Source organism: Pteropus medius, unplaced genomic scaffold (assembly GCF_902729225.1).
Source record: "Pteropus medius unplaced genomic scaffold, Ma_sr-lr_union100, whole genome shotgun sequence".
Classification (NCBI taxonomy): Eukaryota; Metazoa; Chordata; class Mammalia; order Chiroptera; family Pteropodidae; genus Pteropus; species Pteropus medius.
The window spans coordinates 2168881-2181441 of record NW_024350923.1 but is presented as its reverse complement, the minus strand read 5'-3'; the positions used below and the strand labels follow the sequence as shown (position 1 = coordinate 2181441).

The 12561-nt window shown below is 61.8% G+C and overlaps 1 protein-coding gene across 3 annotated transcripts in view; it reads right to left on the bottom strand.

Annotated features, from left to right (window-relative positions):
* SHANK2 (SH3 and multiple ankyrin repeat domains 2) overlaps window positions 1-12561 on the bottom strand; it is a 404459-nt gene that overhangs the window by 313910 nt on the left and 77988 nt on the right. For 2 of the 3 annotated variants that reach the window (XM_039840587.1, XM_039840588.1), the window contains exon 6: window positions 2547-2666. In XM_039840587.1, the coding sequence (XP_039696521.1) occupies window positions 2547-2666 (120 nt within the window). The remainder of the gene's footprint in view (window positions 1-2546; window positions 2667-12561) is intronic. The other variant, XM_039840586.1, reaches the window with a different exon arrangement.

Here is a 12561-nt window from a genome sequence, read left to right as displayed (position 1 = left end):
CACCATCAACAACATCACCATCAACATCACCATCAACAGCATCACCATCAACAGCATCACCACCACCATTACAGCCACTACTTACTCAGCATCTACTGTGTGCCAGGCCTACCCTATGTTTGTTTTCTATTCTAAGCCTCGTAACTGAGTTGGGTGTAATTATCCCCACGTTGCAGATGAGGTAACTCAGAGCCCCAGGGAAACGGTAGGCTGCCCGAGACAGCACGGCAAGGTAACGATATGAGCCAATCGGAACCCAGACTGCCACGTCCGCTGCACTGCGGCTCCGCGGCAGAGGCTCCTTCCTAATTCCTTGAATCCTGTCCTGACTCAAAGGACTGAGCCCCCACCCGTGGGACAGTGTGCCCCGTTCGATGAGTGCCCTGTTCGAGGCCCCTTTCTGCTGAACGTCGCCGAGTGGTCGCTCGTCTGTACTGAGCCCGGCCCGATGCAGCCACGTGCACCACACGTGTGTAGAAAAGAGGACCCGGGCACAGCGGGTGCTCTGTACGTTGGTGACAGGGCTCGGGGCTGTGTACGATGGGCAGGGCGTGCTAGACCAAAGCTGGGACCTCCATCCCTCCAGGACAGTCACTATGAGCGCCTGGAGGACGTGTCTCTCTGAATGACACCAAGGTACCTTCTGGACCGGCTTCCCTCACTGCAACAGTGATATACCCCGATGGCTCGGGCAGGGCCTGAGGGAGGGGACCAACAACCACGGTAGCAGCCCCGGGAGGGGCATGAGGGACTCGATAGGCTGGCACTCAGAACACTCGCTGAGTTCCTGGCTAGGCAGGTGTCAAGGGTCTGGGGGTCCCCAAGGCCAGCGCCTGTGACCCTCCTCCATAGTGGCCCCTGGGAGGTCGTACAGGGCAGGAGTCAAAACAGGTGGTGCCACCAAAGGGGTCTGCACCTGTGCTGCAGAGGAGGGTCAACGGGCTGGAGCTGGAGCCCCTATGACCCCCAGACCCTGGGGAGGGGACAGCTCTCACACACATACAGAGCCCCCAACCCCGGCATGCTGGAAGCGGCTCGGCCCTGGGGCAGGGAGTCTGTCCAAGACTTAGGCCTGGAGAGGGGGTACACGCAGCCTCCATGCCCAGGCTTGGCCAACTGTGGCCCAGCAGCTAAATCAGCCCACTGCCTGTTTTGCCAATAAAGTTTTATTGGCACACAGACGCGCGCACGCTACTCATCTACGTATTGTCTGTGGCCGTGTTCACCCTGCAATGGCAGCGTGGGCTGGCCATGATGAAGTCTCTGTGGCCCTTCACAGAAAGCGTTCGCTGACCCTTCTGCTAACCTAAGGCACGTGGGGGAGGGCTTTTCCTGAGAGCCTGGTCAGCTCTGGGTCCTCCTGGTGCCAGGGAGGGTCACTAGAGCAACCCAGCCCCATTCATAGCTCAGAATTCAGCCTACCGGAACATTTTAACCTTTTCTAAGAAAAAGCCACCAACACTTTCAAGGAACATCTTGTCCACAGCTATTTCGAGTGACAGAAAACATGTTTACTCTGGGTTTTTCCCCTCGTGATAAAATAGGCTTGAAATCTACTGGGGAAAATTAAGGAACGTCTTCCCTCTCCAAGGCAGTGATTAAGAAGCGCGTGTTGGCACCGACGTTTGCCCAGCCACGGCCAGACCTCGCGACGTGCCTTCCTGGCGCCTCCCGGCCAGGCATTGCCAAACACCGTCGGGCCAGCCAGCGCCCCCGCCGCACGCACGTCGCATTGACACGCCTGCGTGAGCGGAAGCCGGCAGCCCCGCAAATACTTCGCGAAGACCGGCTGCAACGCCGCCTCGCCCCCACCCGGCTGAGCTGCCCTCCTGTGCCAGGCACGAGCGAGACCCTGAAGGATGGCGGTTTATGCCCCTGAGGTGGGGGCCCAGTGGAGGGGACACCAGCAGGGAAGGCACGGTCACGGCCTGGTCTTGGGACGTTCACCTGGCCGTCTTGCAAAGCGCTGCAGGCAAAGAACACGGCTCTCTCCACGGGCTCGTGGGGGGCAGGCCTGACTGGGGGCGGGAGACCTGAATTGAGCCCCAAAGGGTGTGCAGGAGTTTTCCGGGGCAAAGAATCCGGGAGGGTTTGACGGCTGGAAGCAAAGCGGACTGGGGTGGGTTGGGGCACCGGGCCGGGGAGGGGGGCAGGGAGTATGGAGGGGGCGGGGAAAGGGCTGGGTTTATGTGAAGACTGGAGATCTCACCCGAAAAGACGGAATCGTTGCTTTGACAGGGAAGACAATGCCGATGGCAGAGACGGAGGACGAGGGGCGTGCACACGGCTCGGGGGCCCCCTCTGGACACCCTGACCTCTGATCTCCCCTCTGTCCCTCCCCAGCCCCACCCCTCGGCGCAGCACCCACTCTCGCCACGCTCCAGACCTGAGCTGCTCGCAGGCAGAGGAAGAGAGGAACGAAAGGGAGGAGGCAGAGGACACCTTCGCTGGTGACGCCCAGGAACTGCCTGGACCTCGGGGACCAGGGAAACGCCTCCACCCTGGGGCTGGGGCTGCGGCCCGGCGGACGCGCGCACGACACTCACCTGGTTGTAGAGGGCGCAGATGTGCAGGGCGGTGTTCCCCGAGGCGTTCTGGGCCCCCATGTCCGCCCCGTAGAAGAGCAGATGCTCCAGGTGCTGCACGTGTCCGTACCTGCAGGCCTGAAACAGGTCCGCATGGTGAGCGGGGGTCACGCGGGACGCAGCCAGAGACGCGGCGTGTGCTTCTCACGGGCTCAGTGGCCAGCCCACGAAATGCCAACCAGCACGCCCCACCCCTGGCCGGGCTTGTCCTTGACCCCACGCCCAGCCCTGGGGGACAGGAGACCCCCGCCGTCCTTGTCTGGGCAAGGGGCAGCCCCAGTGCTTAAAAACGTAACCCGTCAGGTGTGACCAACCCCAGCGTGACCCGCCCGGCGTGGCTGACCCCGGCGTGACCCGCCCGGCGTGGCTGACCCCGGCGTGACCCGCCTAGCATGAGTGACCCCTCTCTGAGCCCTTCTAGGGTTGACATACGCAATTTATGAACCTGGAAGACTCTGGGGACAAACAGATCTGGACCCATTTTCCAGAATGTCCACTCTGAGCCTATGTTTCTGTGTAAATGGACACCCTACTCCTTACAGGGTCCTTGTGAGAGTCAGGTGGGCTCAGTGCCAGACCAGCCCCTCCCCGCCCTGGCTCACGGGGGCCAAGGAGGCCCCGGTAGTGACCGGGAGCTTCGGTGCAGCTCCGGCAGCGGGGCCAGCGCACGCTGCTCGGGGCTGGGGCAGCACCCGGCCCCCGACCAGCCCGCGGCCCCATCCGCCCGCACTTCCTGGGCTCCTCGGGAGAAGCCAGCGGTGGGCGGAGCCGAAGGCATGACGCCCACTGTCCCCACGTGTCCCGATAACAGTCTGGATAGGGAGCCATCAAAGGCCGGGAACGGGAGTCCTGACCCAACTTCCCACATGGACAGTGGCAAAGGCCCCGGCGGGCAGGAATTGGCCGCACAGGGGCCGGCCATGCCAGCGGAGAGGGCCGGGCTGCACAGTGGCCAGCGCGGGAGCTGGCTCACCTCGCCCTTCTGATAACTGAGACCAAGGAAAATTCACCTCTGCACGGTCCACGAGAAAGGGTGACATCTCACCAACTAATAGTGAGGACGGATGACGTGGACGACATCGCGACTATTAATTGCGCTAATTAAAAAAAGAAAACACCTGCGAAGCTTCCACTTACAGTCGCTACACCTCCTGTAAAACTGTCTCATTAAGTTACGAACAGGTGGTTACTGGAGAGGATGTCGCTTGTCCCTGCCCAGCCCCCCGTTCCTGCTGTGGCAACAGCTCCTGCTTTTTCCTGAGCCCCCCACTCAGAGGTCTGGGGGGCCTACCCCACCCCGCTCCTGCAGCGGGCACCAGACATGGGTCTGCGCAATCAGCATATTCCATCGTCTGGCCACAGGCATGGTCTGGGGGTGCCCATGGGACCCCCAAAAGCCCGTGAACCCCTGAGGCTGGAAGCTTTGTCAGAACAATTAAGAAAGCTACGTTCTCTTTTTCTTCTTAGACGTCCAGCGGGAAAAATTACAGAAGCCCAGGGTGCTGGGTCCCCGCAGAAGGAGGGACACGTTGGAGCAAAAGGAAGGTGGAGGGGGCGGAGAGAGAGAGAGAGAGAGAGACAGAGACAGAGACAGAGACAGAGGGGTAGAGAGAGAGACAGAGAGAGAACAGAAAAGATAAGATGAAAGAAGATGAAAAAGATCGAAAAGATGAAAAAAAGATAAAAGGCATAAGATGAATCGAAAAAGGAAGAAAGCTCAAAGAAAAGATGAAAGATAAAGAAAAAAGAAAAATAGAAAAGATGAAAGATCAAGATCAAAGACAAAGATGAACAAAGAGATGAAAGAAAGAAGATCGAAAAGACATGAAAGGAAAAAAAGACAAAAGACAAAGATAAAGAACAATCGAAGATGAAAAGAAAAGAAAAGTCGGGAACAGAAAAGAAGGTGAAAATGGCGTGAATAAAGATGAAAAGATCGAGAACAAAGAAAAGATAGAAAAAAAAAGAAAAAGCGCATAAAGAAAAGAAAGATCAAAGAACAAAGATAAAGATTTCGGTCGGGCTGAAAAGGAAAGATAAAGAAAGATAAAGATCAGGAAAGACAAAAGGAACAGAGAGAGAAGACAGAGACAAGAGACAGAAGAAAACAAGAAATAGAGAAGAGAACAAGAAAAGAGAGGAAGAGAACAGAGACAGAGACAAAACAGAGAGAGAGGATAGAGACAGAGGATGAAGAGAGAGACAGAGAGAAGGGAACAGAGACAGAGACAGAGACAGAGAGAGACAGAGAGAGAGAGGGAGAGAAACAGAGAGAGAGAAGACAGACAGAGAGGAAAGCTGAAAGAGGAGCAGACCAGACTCCTGCCTTCTCACCCCCACCACCTACCCACCCACCACACACACACACACATGCTACCCACTGCATGCCTGCCCACACAATAAGGGACCTGAGGCCTTCAACGACAACCGTGCCAGACCATCAGGTTTCATAAAGAACCAGATCTTTAGCCTATCATAAACCAGTCTGAGTTGAGATTTGTGTTCCTGAAGTCAAGGTGCCCTGGCTGGTCCCCTGTCCCCAAAGGGCGGCTTGGAGGGCAGACTTGGTGACAGCTCTGTAGCCAGGACGAAGGAAAGCGCATGGCCATCGAAACGCTGACTGGGCCTCCAGCTCACTCTTCCCCTCCCCCACCATTCGTCTACATGTATGAGATTCTGCGTCACGCCAGTGGGACGGTGTCACCCCCACCAGGGGCCGCAGGGTGATCAGTGCTGAGGGGTGACATGGAGCAATTAGCCGAGCAGAGCCTGGACGCCTCCCCTCTCGCTCGAGGCCGGCTAAATTCAGGGGGCCGAGCGACGCATGGGCCGACGAGGGTCGGCTCCTCCCGTCACAAACACGGTCAGCAGACAACTCGGAGCCTTGCTGTGCCACCGGACGGGGTGGCAGGTATCAGGACGAATGCACGGCTTTCGACAGACGTAAAGACGACGAGGGGTGTGCACACGTGCGTGCGCAGGGACGTCTCCCACCGCCCAGTGGCAGCGAGCACACACCGCGTGCCCGGATCGTGGGTCCAACCACCTCTCTCGACTTGGGAGAGCCAGGCTCCTGGGAGAAAGGGCCGATCGCGGGGCCGAGGCAGGAAACGCAGCACGGGAGCCGGGGGGGTGCTCGGAGGATGACGGGGACGTGGCCGACGGGCACTGCAGCCTCCCCGAAGGGGCTCCTGGCGGCCAAGGCCACAGGTGGTGATCACGAGGCCACGCTGCTGTCCATAAACGCATGAATGCATAAACGGGAAGGGAAAGCTCCTGACCACGGAAAGCCAACCAGCAAGTGTAGAAACAGGACGGGCATGGAACCCGCAGATGGCCATTCATTCAGGCAAGAAACAGCAACGGGCACTAAAGCCAGCGGCACGAGTGGACGAGGACGGGTTCGCGCAGCCGCACGGGTCCCACGGACGCTTCCCAGCTACGAAGAGGAAAGGCAGGCCGCGGCCGGGAAACGGGGCTGACCCCCCAGACGACGTGGCCCGAGGGGCCGTCACCTGCAACGGGCCACCCGCTAGGGTGCAATGTCAGGACAGCCATTTCTATGAAGTTCCTACCAACGCACAGCCCGGGGCTCACCGCGAGGACACGTGAACAAACCCACACTGAGACACCGTCCCCCGCACGACGGCCCGTCGTCTTCAAAGGGCCCCCGCGAGCAGCACGGGAAGGCAGACGGCGCCCCGGACAGAAGGGCTCCGCGTGGCAGCCCAGACCGTGCCCCTCGGCCACGAAGGACGTTACCAGGACAACCGGCAAAGCTCCTGCGGGGCCTGAGTGGAGGGGGGCATATGGGGTTCTCTGCACTGCTCTTGCCAGGCTTCTGAGTTCGAAATGAAAATAAACAGACGCTTACCATTTAGAACCAGAAATCAGCGCTGGCTCGACACAGACACCTGCCAGCTTACCAGAGCAGACGCCCGCGCTCCCCCGAGACAAGCTCTGGGAACCCCCTTTCTTTACAAAGGGTGGCGTGGTTTCTGGGCCTCGGGAGGCAGCTTAACGGGGTGACGGAGGTCAGAGTAAGTGGAATGTAAGACCAAACTGTGCCCCTTAGACTCCCACGTCGTAACTGTTTTCCTGAGACGCTTTCTGGAAAAACGTGGATGGGGCTGCCTCCAATCTCCGGGGCACGCGTATCGGGACATGCTCCCCCGAGACCTGGGGCGCACCCCAGCTATGGAGAGCATCCACCCCACCACCAGCCAAGAGCACAGTGTGTGAGTTAGGGAAAGGGAGCCCCTTCCTTCAAGCACTCTACTGCCATCTGCTGGACACCGTCGTGACGGCTACACGCCTGACCCCCCGCAGGCGGGACAGCGCCCCCTGGGGCTGTGCGGCTGGGGCAGGGCGGGCCTCGCCGCCTCCCAGACGGGCAGCAAAGCGCTCTGCCTGTCTGGGCCCGAACGGAACCCCTTAGGGCGGCGTTTCTGCTACGGCAGGTGCTGTTGACGTGGGCTGCGAGGGTCCCAGCCGAACGTTGGTTAGGAAGCCACGTTCGCACCATCTGAGCGCCACCTGCGTCCGGCAGGGAGCTGCCCATCAGCACAGAGCGCGCTCGGCCCACGTTCACGCACACGCCTGGGCCCGCCCCGCTGCGGGCTGCCCCTCGCCCTGCGCTCGTGGTTTGCAAAGCCGGGGTGGCCTGGCCGGAGCCGGCTGGGGGCCGGGGAATGCGTGGTCGAGTGTGTGGACTATGGCTGGTCCTGTTTCGAACAGTGTTATCTGTGCAACTGCGTCTCAACCCCAACTTCGTATGTGGGAGCTCTGACCCCCAGCACCCCAGAGTGTGACTGTACTTGGAGATGGGGCCTTTAAAGGGGAGGTTAAGGTAAAATGGGGTCACTGTGGTGGACCCCAGTCCACTGTGACTGTGTCAGGACACAGACACACACAGAGGGACAATCACATGGGGACAGAGGAGGGGACGCCGTCCACGTGCCCAGGAGAGAGGCCTTGGGGGGAACTGCCCGCCTACACCTGGAGCTCGGGCTCCAGCCTCCAGGACCGGGGGACGAGAAACCCTGTTGTTTATGGCGCCAGTCTGTGCGACTTGGTCACAGCACCCCTAACACACGAAGACCATCAATTAGGGCCAAATAATCCGTGAGGTTCGGCCTGAGGCGTCACACACCAAGGGCGTCACGGTAAGAATTCCAAGAGGCGAGAGCCGTATTTCAGCGTCTCAGGCTCCGGCCCCTGCCCACTCCCTCCCGAGCCCGCTGGTCTCGTAACGTGATTTCTGGACACGAACCGTTTCTGGCACGTCGGCACGGAACACCGGCTCTGACGACGGGAGAGTGTGGCGTCTCCGCGTCTGGTCTCGGGGTCTCCTCCCCCACGCCCTCCTCCTGCGTGGGCGGTCCCCTCACCCCGGGGCTCCATGAGCTGAGGGTGGGTGGGGAGGAGCCTGGTAGGGACAAAGGGAGGGAGTGAGCCTCAGGCAAAAGGTTTCCTTAAAGTTAGAACTCCTCCTTCAGAAATGACCGATGCCAGACGACCAGGAACGGAGTTAAGACGGACGACCAAACGCCCTTCGCAGAACCGCTGTGAAAATCACCTGAGGCCCACATCGAGGCCTGCGAGCCGGCCGGCCAGGTGGCCTCTGGCTGTCACGGAGCATTCCCTAGTGACACTGAGACACGGACAGATGATAATGATGACAGTGACCGTGACGACAGCAGAGCCAGACGATAATGGAGGTGGCAGTGACCGGGGGGAGGGGGGGTGCGTGGCCAACATTTATTGTGCCCTCACTCAATGCCAGGAGCTGTAACAAGTGCCTCGTGGGATGTTTCTGCATAGAATTATCTCAAGAGTTCTATAAATTACTACTCAACAACTTCAGAGGGCGTAGGTCACTTGCTCAGGTGGCCCAGGCACTGTCGAAGGTGGGTTTCGACCCTGGGCTACAACATACTCAGGCCAGAACACACTCTGCCGACAGCCCAGGACGGGTGCTCTTAGCCCAAAACAGTCAGACCCACTCGGAGAGGGAGGAAGGGGAGAGATGCCCATGTGGGCCGGCCATGCAGGTGCAGCCGTGCACAGAGCCGCGTGCAAACAGGGACCCGGCTCCTCGGCCCAGCAGCTACCGCCTCGCTGGGGATGGCCGTCCCCACCAGAGCCCTTGACCTCACGGCACCCTGAGCCCTGGGACAGGCAGACCCACCGGCCCTCGGGTAGGCGCTGGGTGCAGGGTTGATGCACAGGTATGTGTGAAACCGCCCGGCACGTAAAACCTGCGAAGCGAGTCCTCGGCGTCTACGGCCGTCGGAAAGCGTCTGGGTGTCTCTGTTGCTTCTTTACGCCTCTGTGCACTTTGACAGATGTCTGTGTCGTCATCAGAAAAAAACTGGGGTGATTTGAAGCACAGCTTGTAAAGCAGTTTGCACGTGGGAGACACGTGCTCTCCCCCAGTCAGCCTGCAAGGGGCGGGCGGGACCCGAAAGGTCCCCTCCAACCCCGCGATGGAACACCTGGCCGGCCACCTGTGATACCTGTGGGCAGGCCTAGCTGGGGGCGCTCAGGATCCCGAGAGGGAGCAGGGGCCAGAGGGCCGGGAGGGAGCTGCCCGCTGTCCAGCGGGCTGCACAGAGGGACGGACTTCAGAAGCGAGACCGGGAACCCCAGGCCTCTGAGGGGCTCCCCCTCCCGGGGGTCAGAGCCACAACCAACCCTGTGGGGTGCGTGCAGACCCGCCGGCCCCCCTTCCCTCCTGCCACGAGTGCGTTGTCATCTCGGGGTGGCTTCCGGCTTCCACGTGAGGGCAGTGGGCAGGGAGTCGGCTCAGGCCACTGCTCGCCCTGGGGCCCGGGGTGACTCCCCGTCTTCGCTCCCCGCTGATGCGAACGGAGGTGAGCAGCCCTCTGGCGGGGCTGCCGTCCGTACAGAAGACGCCACGGCAAAGCCGGCGTCTGGCTCGGTCGCGGGGAGGGTGCCAGCTGGGTGGGGGACAGCACCGCCTACTGTCTTCGCGAGCCCTCGGCATCCGTCACCTCGGCGACACTCACGGCAGCCGGCAGATGAAGACCACGCAGCTCGGGCAGCAGGGAAAGGCCTGCGGCCCCTTCATGGGGAAAACCGAGCTGCTTCTCCGTAAGAGAGGGCTCCCCCAGGCTGAGAGAGAGCCCGCCCGCTGGACAGCAGTGGATGGCCTGGCAGGCGAGGTGGGAAGCAGGACACGGCCACCTGGGGGCTAACGCTGGGGGCCCTGGGACCACGAGGCTGGGTGGCCTTGGCGCTGGGACGCCCACACTCCACGCGCCGGGTCTCAGGGATGGGACCCAGCACATCTAGGGACCGGAAGTCGTGGCACAGGGTCAGCACCACAGACGGGGACTGCCAGGACCCCCCAGAGCCCCCAACGCAGTCAGTGCCACCGTCACGTGCATCAGACGGGAAGCGAGGAAGCGAGATTCTCCAGGGAGGCAGTGAGGACGGTCAGCCGGGCGAGGCGGGGGACGGGGACGCGGGGGTGGCTGAGCTCTGACAGCTCTGCAGCTGGGGCGCGGGAGCTGCCAGGTCCCAGGGGCCCCGCGCTGGACGCGGGCGTTAGCTCTGTTTCTCTGTTTTTCTGTTCCTGACGCTCCAACGGCTGGGCCTGTGCCAACGTGGGGGCCTGGCCCGCCCTACGTCCAGGAGAGTGACCATCAGCCACCCGCCAGCCCCGCAGAGCCCTCACCCCGCCCGCTCCTCCACCGGCCTCACACTCGGGACACTCGGCTCCCAGCGCCACAGCTGGAGTCACCTCGGGAGCCTGGGGCGGCCCCACGGGACACCGCCAGCGGAGCCCGACACACGTCCCTCGCAACGTCCTCAACGAGTTCGTCCTGGGAGGACGGGCCTGGCCGAGAGAAGCAGGGCTCCCGGGGCCTGGCGCCCCCTCGCCTGCCCTTGGGCACGAATGCCCACGCGGTCTCCGGGGGAGCCCGGGAAGCTCCACGGCAGACACGAGGACCCCGCCGTGCCCGCTGCACACACACGGGCACGTGCACGGCTGTGTGTGCGGGAGCGAGCATGGCCACAACACGGGTACATTCATCTGTCTCACGCCCAGGTCCCCCACTGGGACACAAGCATTCAGGGTCAGGAGCGTGCTGTTCACTGCCACGTCCTCGGTGCCTGGGACGCTGGGCACGCCTGGCACGGGTGGCTGAACGAGCACCAGCCGTGGGTGCTGGGGCCTCACTGGGTGGAATGGTGGACACGCCACACACGAGGGTCTCTCTGTGCAGACCTAGTCACCTCTACTCACCTCGTCCCCTCCAGGCACCGTCACGTGAAAAGACCAAGCCCAGCCCGCCAAGCGACCTGACGCATGAAAATGGAAACACATTCGCGCGTGCTCGTCTTTGTTTTAAAAACGCCGGAGACATGAACAGAGAGCTGGTGACAATGGTCTCCTAACAGGGCCAGTGACCAGGGACCAGGGACACAGGTGGGCGGGCCTCTCAGGGAGTTCTCTGGCTTAGGAAACCGTGCAAGCACATTCCTACTCAAAAACATAAAATTTAATCAGAACTTCGCTTCCGCCACCCAGAGGGCCCTAAGCCTGCATTCGTTCAGAGGCGCAACAGCGTCCCCACGAAGCCCTGGGGTTCTGGAATCTTCCCCGAGCTCACTCAGTCACCTGACCTAGTCCAGCTCTTCAGCTCCTTCCGACTGTGACATGAGAATGCAGAGCCAAGAGACGCCGCCGGCCCAACCTCTAAAACCCGGTCCTGTGCCGACAGCCGGCAGAGGGCAGGTGCGTGGGGCCACCAGGGCCCGACCAGGGCGAAGAACAGACCCTGAGCTCTCTGCAGGTGCATGGGGCAGAGGGCAGGTGTGTGGGGCCACCAGGGTCTGACCAGGGTGAGGAACCGACCCCAAGCTCCCAGCAGATCAGCGGCCACCCCTTCGCCTCTTCCAGGCCTGTGGACGCCTTTCGCACTCAGCGACACATGAGTCCGGCTCCGCCCCGCTGGGCCAGGCCAGTGTCCAGCATGGCAGCACCTGCCCGGAGCTCCACTGCCCGGACCACGGCCTCCAGCCAGACATCCAGGACACAACCCCTCTGAAGGAGGGGCACCTCCTTCCAGCGCCTTCTTCAGCAAAGCCCCAGGGACCGGGAACCTCATCACTGATGCGGTCTGAGCCCTTCGTCCCTTTCGTCCCCCCGGCAGCTCATCCCCGGCCTGGAAGAGGCCGATACTCGTGTCACTGGTGACGGCCGTGGCCCAGCACGCTGCAGACGCCCGCCGCCCTCGTCTGCGGTGGGCTCTGCCCATGTGCTGCCCTCGTCTGCCGCCGGTCAGGGAGAACCAGGGGCTGAGACGCCAGACAGGAAGTGGACCCGTCTGGGACACAGGAAGTGGCCTGGTCTGGCTCCGGTCAAGCCATTCACAAGGACAGAGCGAGAGGCTGCAGGCCGAACGCTGGTGAGCCTCCGGGGTCAGGACCAGAGCCCCGTTCTGGGGAACCCGTGTGGAAGTTGCTTGCAGTGGACGGAGGAGGTGGGGCGGGCAGGCCAAGAGGCCCTCTGGGGACACGCGAACTGGCCCAGACACGCAGCGCCGGCCCCAGAAGGCGAGTGGGGCAGGTCCGGGCACGCGGATACCGCGGGCTGACACGGAGCAGACACAGACCCAGGCGCATGGGTGACCTCTGACCCTTTCCATGGCTGGAGGACGTGGGAGGCCCTGCTGCCGCCCCTCATAGATGAGCAGACGGACACGGGGGGCAGTCACCACCTCTCACCGCGGTGAGGGGCCCCGTCTGGGGACGGGCTCAGGGCTCACACCCGGGGGCTGGATGCTCCTCCAGGCCACATGGTGCCGACAAAGCAGAACTGACCGCGGGCCCCAGACCAGGCAGCGTCAACTCGCCCAGCCCCACAGCCCACCCGCTGCTCCTCGGCGCCCCAGCCCATGACCATGGCGGGTGGGGGGCACGGCCCCTGCCAGATGGGGCAGGC